At 39.8% G+C, this 9,560-nt stretch overlaps 1 protein-coding gene and 1 long non-coding RNA gene across 16 annotated transcripts in view; one reads left to right on the top strand and one right to left on the bottom strand.

Annotated features, from left to right (window-relative positions):
* The window catches only part of dcc (DCC netrin 1 receptor), a 482,450-nt gene that overhangs the window by 124,150 nt on the left and 348,740 nt on the right, over window positions 1-9,560 (bottom strand). For 12 of the 15 annotated variants that reach the window (XM_088435577.1, XM_088435578.1, XM_088435584.1 and 9 more), the window contains 2 exons: window positions 3,264-3,502; window positions 1-114 (listed from right to left, as the gene is read on the bottom strand). The exon at window positions 1-114 is cut by the window's left edge and continues 25 nt beyond it. In XM_088435577.1, the coding sequence (XP_088291703.1) occupies window positions 1-114; window positions 3,264-3,502 (353 nt within the window). The remainder of the gene's footprint in view (window positions 115-3,263; window positions 3,503-9,560) is intronic. The other 3 variants (XM_088435580.1, XM_088435583.1, XM_088435591.1) reach the window with 1 other exon arrangement.
* On the top strand, window positions 807-3,623 carry LOC148411296 (uncharacterized). Its single transcript, XR_015868018.1, has 4 exons — window positions 807-905; window positions 1,738-1,786; window positions 2,414-2,553; window positions 3,289-3,623. It is a non-coding gene; the product is annotated as an uncharacterized LOC148411296 (long non-coding RNA).

The raw sequence follows: 9,560 nt of genomic DNA, 5'->3' as shown, positions 1-9,560 counted from the left end.
AGTCATACTCCAAGTGCTGGATTTCCGACCTTTGGTCACCATGACAGCAAACTCATACATTGTGTTTGGTTTGAGGCCAGTGACAGTATGGCTGAGGGCGGTGGTGTCTGCAGACTGGACATCAAAGGGACATCGTTCATTCTTACGACACAGAAGGATGGTAGACCTCACCCAACTGGCTTCTGCTTGTTTTTTGTTCAAATATTTGTCGCTGGTCAAAAAAACAGCTAGTGACTGAGTGTTTTTTGAAAGACTACAGATGAGATGATTCAGCACATTGTAGCCGCCTTAAGCCATCATTAGATTTGTTGTCTTCACAATACCAATACCAATGGCCATATAATTGAGAATGTAAACTCCAAAATTTCTAAGGCCATTTAGGTTCCAAAATTGAAGGCAAATGATGGATGGTTTTCAATTTGTGAATATATTGGCTTCATTTGATCTTGATCATCTTTGATTTTTTTCCTGCCCCCCTCTTCCGGTTCGGAGAGGGGGCTAGCTAGATGGTGACTTTGGCCCTGCGCTGATCGACCATCGCGGGTTAGGAGATCGGATGGCTGTCTGCGGTTCACTTGGTTGGAATGTGGGATGATTCCTGCCCAATGGCTTTGCCTGCTGGCAAGTCATCATTACACTATATAGCACAATGTTTTCTGTAATCTATATTGTTTATGTGTATCTGTCGCGGCGAACGCCTTTTTTTGACAGCTGTCACGCGAGCGCAAGCCGAGCACGTTAATCACGCAGCTTTGCGTAATCAAGGTAAATAAACGGACCAATTACGTAGCCGTGACTAGAACGGAGTCGGCAATAGACGCCATCGCACCGCAAGGTGATGTTAGGTGCAGACATTAAATTAACATAGAGCTGTGGACCCTAAGCAAAAACTGAGCAGACAGCCGGTAAGCCCTGTTTGTTCCTCCGCGTTGCGCATGCGATGGTTGTGCGGTGGCGGAAATAGGCACGGAGGGGGGCGCTAAATCATTTGGAAAAAAGAAGAAAGCTGCTGACAGGCTCAATTAACTAAAGGCTTTTGAATATAAATGTGTTTTTAGTCGGGATTTAAAGATGTCTACTGAGGTGGCTGCTCGAACTTCCATAGGTAGGGCATTTCATAGTACTGGCGCGCGAATGAAAAATGCCCTTGATCCCGCGGACTTCTTTTTAGCCCGTGGGGTCGATAGCAAACCGGCATGTTGTGATCGAAGTTGTCGGGACGGAACAAATGGTGATACTAAGTCGACGAGATAGGAAGGAGCTAAACCATGTAAAATTTTATAAGTAATTAACACCACCTTAAAATCACATCTCACGTGTATTGGAAGCCAATGCAGGTCAGCTAGAATCTGAGTAATATGATCGAAATTTCTCGTCCTTGTCAATAGTCTCGCTGCTGCATTCTGTACAGACTGCAGGCTTTTGATGTAGGACATGGGAAGTCCAGAAAACAAAACGTTACAATAGTCTAGGCGCAACGTAACAAATGCATGAATTAATGTTTCTGCATCGCTAGGAGAAAGAATAAGGCGAATTTTAAGCTATATTGAGGAGGTGAAAAAACGCCGTTCTTGTCATGTTATTAATGTGTGTTCGAAAGGAGAGAGTTGAGTCAGATAGCACGCCGACATTTTTTGCAGAACTAATTTGGGAAATAGTAGTTTTCCAGGTTCAACGTCGTATTCTTAATCAAGCGCTGATGATGAGCAGGGCCAAGTAACATCTCTGTTTTACTAGGGTTAAGAAGCAGAAAATTGGAAGACATCCATTGTTTAATCTCAACAAGGTAGGCCTCCAGTTTACTGCACTTGCACGGATCTGTTATTTCTAAAGGCATATTCAGTAGGGTATCGTCAGCATAGCAATGAAAACTAATTGCATGTTTACGTATAATATCGCCAAGAGGAATCATGTAGATGTTGAACAGTAAGGGACCAAGTACTGACCCCTGCGGGACACCACATGAGACTCAGATGAGATTCAGAGATCGTATTGCCATAAGAGACACTATACGTCCTTCCCAGGATGTAAGATCTGAACCAAGAAAGTGCTGATCCCGAGATACCAGCACATGATTTAAGACGTTCTATAAGAATATGATGATCAATAGTGTCAAATATGGCACTAAGGTCAAGCAATAATAATATTGATGAGATGTTGGAATCCATGGCTAAGAGAAAATCATTCGTCACTTTTACAAGGGCTGTCTCAGTTGAGTGGTTGGCCCTAAAACCTGACTGAAAGATTTCAAATCTATTGTTATCTATCATAAAATCGCTAAGCTGTTGTGCTACACCTTTCTCAAGAATTTTGGCAATAAACGGAAGGTGTGACACTGGTCTATAGTTAAAGAGATTTTCAGGATCTAGGTGATGTTTCTTAAGTAATGGTTGAATGACGGCTGTCTTAAAAGCTTCAGGTACAATGCCAGAGGAGAGCGACAGATTGATAATATTCAAGACAGATGACCCTAAAACCGGGGATTAAGTCTTTAACGAGTTTGCCTGGAAGCGGGTTGAGCATGCAGGACGTCGGCTTTGCTGCATTAACCAGGTGTGTAAGACACTCCAAGGATACTAATTTGTATTTGGAGCCCAAATGAGTTATCAGTTGTTGTGGAATTTTTAGGATTTTTGGTGAGTAAAAAAGTCTGGAAAAGCAAATTTTCCTTTTGGGTTTCTTTTATTAAAAGTTTCTAATACACAAGTTTACAAAACAGCTAAGTGGTCTGCAAAGGAGTGCGCAAGTAAAAAAAAAAAAAAAAAAAAAAAGAAGATTATTTTACAGTCACACAGGAATGAATGCCTACAAGATAAAAAAAGTAACCACCCCAGAGTCATTAAAAGACGGGAAGCAAAACCCATGAAGCACAATATGTCAGTGTTGGACTCTAATCTGTCGAGGTCATGATTTTAGGTAGGCAGAGAGGTCCCATGTATGGGAAAGGGTCTTTGTTCAAAACAAAACCAGGTGGTCAATGAACCACAAAATGTTATACTAATACTTATTTTCCATTACACAGTATAACAAACGTTTTCAGTCTGTTAAGAATCGATTATAAAATGTCAATTGAAACTACTATAAACAAAGCATGTGAGTACCTAAGTGTTTCTTGTGCAACACAGGAACCTGCAGAAAGCATGAATAAGAAAATGTTTCACACATAACGTGATCTAATATAAGCCTGTTTTGATCACTCTTACTCTATGTACGAATATGACACTGTAAGTAATGGAGAATTTCTGCAATTTAACTATGTTTACCTTATACTTGCCGCTGTTGGAGTAGCTGGTCTTCCATTTGACAGAGTAGTAGCGGACCTCAGATGACTTCTGGTTCTTGGTCATGGAATTGTCAGCCCACAATATACGAACTGAGTCCGACGAAAGAGCCACAGCTTGGACTCCAACAGGGGGTATCATCGGTGTGCTGGTGTCTGACATGGGAGTGGGGTATTTATCAAAGAGATGGAAAAGGTCATCTTCTGATGGGTCAATGGGATCTAATGTGGGGTTGATATTATGATCGGAGTGTTTGAAGTACATTATGCAGTTTAATTAATATAACCATGATTTGTAAGAAAGTATGTATATGTTATGTTATTAAAGAACATATGGTATAAAAGGAAATGTATGTTTTTTTTTTTTTTTTACATGCAAGTTACATGCAGTCGGTAAGGATGGCAGGTAAAGGGAAAGAATGCAAGATGAACAGAGAAGGGAAAAAGAGAAAACAGTAGTAGAGAATAAGACAGTTGGAGATAATAAATAACAAAAGACTTGCTGAAGACACTGATTAACAATTTTGAGTATAACACATAGAAAGAAAAGGATTTTTCAGACACTGTTGTGCTGTTTCTTCCTATATATATATATATATATATATATATATATATATATATATATATATATATATATATATTGATATTACAACGCATATGAATCAAAATTGACATGCTCTATCTATGCCTGCTTCTGTTGCAGTGAATTTGCAAACAGTAGGACTTTGAAATATAACCTTTTGAAAAAAAGATGTGTAAAACTTATTCACAATGTGAAGATATCTTGATCCTGTTATAAAAATTCAATGCTCAATATTGTTTTCCAGCTATCGTATGAATTATGGGACAAAAAAAACATCTGTGCTAATAACACCCATTTGTTTGGATCTCTGTCTTCAGAAAGTCAGAGAGCATGCTTCCTTCAAGTGCACTTAGACTCAATGGGCCCTTTTTTAAAATTAACGGAGAGATAAAATTCAAGAAAACAATGTAGGTGATTTCAATTGAGTGTTTTATGTACTATACTTCCTAATAGTTTCTTGCTATATATATATATATATATATATATATATATATATTCCCCCCTCTGACGATTGAAATTTACAGGCTGACAGGTTTGACATGTGCCACCTAAACTTTTTAAAGGATATATGAATTTGACCAGTGTGAAGGGAATCATATATTAGGTTGTTATCATTATGAGCTTAGTTCATTGTTACCCATTTATGCAATCCTAGTTCATCTTGACCCTGTCCTTAGATAGAACTGTTGACGCACGAAAGTGTGAGCCGGGACCTTGGCCCAGCTGCCGGTGGCGCCCGGCTGGCTCTTTTGTTGTGTCTTGTAATCTGCTATGCTTCTATTCAATAAAAGCCAGGGGGGAACGGCTGGGCAGTGGAAAAACTAGCGTTGGAAGACCCACGAGTTACATTTGCCCAAGCTGTTTTTCCCTATGCCGGCATAGAAAAGTCAATCTTGGCTGGTCTAAGTTACTCTTTTTGCTGTTTAAGCAGCTAGGCTTGTCCTAGTCTTCTTTTCTGAGATTTCTCTGACAACCAGTTGTAAGCAACATTGAGGAGCATCTGAAGGAAGCTTAACATAAAACAGACACCATGATGTCATCATAGAGCTGGAATGAGCACGTCAAACCTAGTGAAATCAAAAATACGATTAGAGACAAAGAAAATATATGTGAAATATAGTGCTGGAAACATGTTACACATATGATGCTTGCTTCTATGTATACAAATCAATACATCTCTCAGAAGAAAGTGTCCATTCATTTACTGTTTCCTGTTGATGTGTATTCTCAGTGGGAAGCTATACATGTGCTTTGGCTCTTAGCCATTCTTCAGCTTTCTGACACTTGTCAGGACATTTCTCTCTACAATAACTTTATAGTCTTGAGATTTCATTTGACCTTGCACAGATTCAAGGCAGCCTTTGCCAGATGGAGACAAGCGAGAGCATAACATAACAGACCCTCCTCCATGTTTCACAGAAACATGTCACAGAAACTTGTCTGAATACAGAGCTAATGGGTCTTGCCAAAAAGTTCTATTCCTTCCTCATGTAATCATAGGAATTTCTCACTGACAATATGTTAATTGCCAGTTTAAATTTGTCAGTATTATAAAAAAATTATTTTCTACAGTGGTGCTCTCATTGACCATTTTGGAAAGAGTCCACTCCAGCTCAATGACAAACCATGTACCTTGATCTTGCAGTTTTCCTTTAATTTCTTTTGGAGGTTGTTCTGTGCTTTTTTTTTTTTCCCAAAAAAAAATTGCATTTGTATTATCTTATCTATCCATCGATTTTCCATAGCCGCTTATCTTCCCTGGGGTCGCTGACTTACTGGTGTCTATCCCAGCTGTCTATGGGCAGTAGGTGGGGGACGCTCTGAATTGGTTGTCAACCATTTGTAAGGCACATAAGGATGACAACCATTCACAACTCCAATCACACCTCAGGACAATTTAGTATGTCCAATCCACCTTCCATGCATGTTTTTGATTGTGGAAGGAAGCCGTATTGCCCAGCAAGAGCCCACACAGGCACAGAGAGAACATGCAAAAAAAGAATGGAGCGGGCTGAAATTGAACTGTGAGGTTCCCCAGATTATTAGGGCCCGAGCAGCGACCACTGCGAGGTCCCTATTGTTCCTCTCCGGATTATTAGGGCCCGAGCAGCGACCGCTGCGAGGTCCCTATTGTTCCTCTCCGGATTATTATCATTATTCTTCTCCCGAATGAATCGCATTTTTGAGGGCATAAACATGCACGAAAAGTCACCAAAATTCGCACACTCATCGGGCCTGCTGTAAAATTTGGTATATTTGTGTTTTCATACATAAAATGTAAAATATTGATTTTTAGCGCCACCTAGAGTCGAACACTTCTCCTGGGTAACGGCCAGTTTCACCTAGACCTATGAAATTTTTCAGGCCATGTGCTAGGATGTATAGAACCAGAGATATGAATTTTTTTATCTGCATTTTTCGACCGTTTTTGGATGTTTGCAGGTGCCAAATTCCTCTTAATAGCTCCTAAAATGTTGACCCGATCAACTTTATATTTGGCATGCTTCATTATCAGCCATAGGACCACAACTAAGCAAAATTTTGGGGGGCGGGGCTTTAAATTATGTGTTTCAAATTTCCGTCGCCATGAGCAACAAAAACCTTAATAACTCCAATGTGCAAGCTTTAAAAAAATCTGAAACTTTACAGAAAATTTACTAGTTATGTCCTTAAAATATCTTCATGATATATTTTCAAATTAATTACAGCGCCACCTAGTTAGAGGCAAAAATGTCATTTTTTAAATTTTCATGTATTGCGCAAAGCCCATAAAAGTAAATGAACTGAAAATTTGTCCGAATAGCTTCGAGACTTAGAGAAAATGGGTTTTCAAATTTTACGACTTTATAATAAAGGGGGTGGTCTGTATGCCACCTCAAAGTCAGAGTTTTCCCAAATCAGCAAAACTTGCCCATATGATCTTTAAAACGGCAGCCCCTTCCGACCTAGAGCTACGAAATTTTTTAAGCATATGTAGGACCTCAAGACCTACAAAAACAATATCAAGCGCCATATGTTAGCATGTACAGAACCAGAATATTGTACATTTTTCGGTACCAAAACCCTTGACCCGATCAACTTCACATTTGGCGTGCTCCATTTTCTGACATAGGAGAACACTTAGGCAAAATTTTGTGATGATCGGCTATCATATATGATGGGGGTGGGGCTTCAAAATACATGTTTCAAACTCAAATTTTGTTCGCCACGAGCAACAAAAACCCTAATAACTCCAATTTGCAAGCTTGAAAAAATCTGAAACTTTACAGTAATTTTACTAGTCAAAGCTTTAAAATATCTGCATGGTTGAATATCAACTTAATTATAGCCCCACCTAGTCACAGACAAAAATGTCCATTTTTAAACTTTTATGTGTTGTGCTAAGCCCGTCAGAGTTAATGTACTGAAGATTTGTCCGAAACCCATTGAGACTTAGAGATTAAAGGTATCCAAATTTTATGACTTTGTGATAAAGTGGGTGGTCTGTATGCAACCCCAAATTCGGAGTTTGCTCAAGTCATCTAAACTTACTGTAATTGAGCCCAGGTGATTATGAAACGAGAGTCAGTTCTGACCCGTTTGACCTAGAGCTACGAAATTTTATATGTATATGTAAGACCTCAAGACTTACAAAAACATCATAGAGCGCCATATGTTAGGATGTACAGAACCAGAATTACCAACTGTTGAATGTACCATTTGGCCCAATTTTGTACATTTTTCGGTACCAAAACCCTTGACCCGATCAACTTCACATTTGAGGTGCTCCATTACCTGACAGAGTGGCACCATTGGGCAAAATTTCATCAAGATTGGCTAACCTATATGATGGGGGCAGGGCTTCCAAATACTTGAATCATATTTCCTATGCTACCAGTGTTATAAACCTTAATATTTAAGTTTTTGCACTGTGCTGATCCTGTTTGAGCAATTTAATGGTAGCAATAGCGACACCTGGTGCCAGATAAAAGAGATAGTTTTTACACTTTCATGTTCTCTGCTTTGCTGCTTTCAACAAATTCACAGAAAATTAGCCAGGAGAATATTGAGACAAAGCGAACATTATGAATCTCAAGTTTCATGACTTCAAATTTGGGCCTGGCCTTTACACCGCCTCAAAGTCCGATGTCTAGCCAGACTGGTAAAACAATGTAATTGGACCAAGATGATCTTCTCTAAATTTCATTTTGGGAGTACAATGCTAAACACACTTTTTTTGCTCGTAGTGCGGGCGCCAATTGGTGGCAGCAAAAAATTACATTTTCATTTATAGGTACCTTGTTGAGCCTGTCAAAGTAATATCACTGAAGTTTTTTCAGACAGGCCTTCAGAAACGCTTAATTTCTTCCATCAAATATTACGATGTTTTGATCATGGCCATGGCCTATTCAGCAGTGCTCATCCATTTATTGTAACAGTAAATGCTGATGTAGTTTGTCCCAGATGATCTCATCTTCACGACCTCACACGTTGATTGAAAGTCAATTCCTTCAGACATCAACAAACATATATTCCATCGTAGTGCTAGAATCACCTCGTGGCAGAAAATATATAACCAAGTTTGCGATTCCAATTACTTAGTTGAGCCCGTTGGACAAATGCGAATAAAAATGTTACCTTTTCTAGAACATTGATCTCTACAGTTCGCCTGCAAATGCACAAATACATTCATACCCAAATTTGTTCATACCTCGGAACTGTTCATCCTTCAACGTGCTCATGTCTGCGAGGGCCCGTTATAGCTGCTTGCAGCTCTAGTTATTATTAGGGCCCGAGCAGCTACCGCTGCGAGAGCCCTCTTGTTTTTCTCCAGATTATTATTCTTATTATTAGGGCCCGAGCAGCTACCGCTGCGAAAGCCCTCTTGTTTTTCACCGGATTATTATTATTATTATTATTATTATTATTATTATTAGGGCCCGAGCAGCTACCGCTGCGAGAGCCCTCTTGTTTTTCTCCAGATTATTATTATTAGTATTATTAGGGCCCGAGCAGCTACCGCTGCGAGAGCCCTCTTGTTTTTCTCCAGATTATTATTCTTATTATTATTATTAGGGCCCGAGCAGCTACCGCTGCGAGAGCCCTCTTGTTTTTCTCCAGATTATTATTATTAGGGCCCGAGCAGCTACTGCTGCGAGAGCCCTCTTGTTTTTCTCCAGATTCTTCTTCTTCTTCTTCTTCTTCTTCTTCTTCTTCTTATTATTATTATTATTATTATTATTAGGGCCCGAGCAGCTACCGCTGCGAGAGCCCTCTTGTTTTTCTCCGGATTATTATTATTATTATTAGGGCCCGAGCAGCTACCGCTGCGAGAGCCCTCTTGTTTTTCTCCAGATTATTAGGGCCCGAGCAGCTACCGCTGCGAGAGCCCTCTTGTTTTTCTCCAGATTATTAGGGCCCGAGCAGCTACCGCTGCGAGAGCCCTCTTGTTTTTCTCCGGATTATTATTATTATTATTATTATTATTATTATTATTAGGGCCCGAGCAGCTACCGCTGCGAGAGCCCTCTTGTTTTTCTCCAGATTATTAGGGCCCGAGCAGCTACCGCTGCGAGAGCCCTCTTGTTTTTCTCCAGATTATTATTTTTATTATTATTAGGGCCCGAGCAGCTACCGCTGCGAGAGCCCTCTTGTTTTTCTCCAGATTATTATTATTAGGGCCCGAGCAGCTACCGCTGCGAGAGCCCTCTTGTTTTT

The sequence above is a fragment of the Hippichthys cyanospilos genome, chromosome 15 (assembly GCF_059441005.1).
Source record: "Hippichthys cyanospilos isolate Australia breed blue-spotted pipefish chromosome 15, RoL_Hcya_1.0, whole genome shotgun sequence".
Classification (NCBI taxonomy): domain Eukaryota; kingdom Metazoa; phylum Chordata; class Actinopteri; order Syngnathiformes; family Syngnathidae; genus Hippichthys; species Hippichthys cyanospilos.
This window is presented reverse-complemented; position numbering and strand designations above follow the sequence as displayed.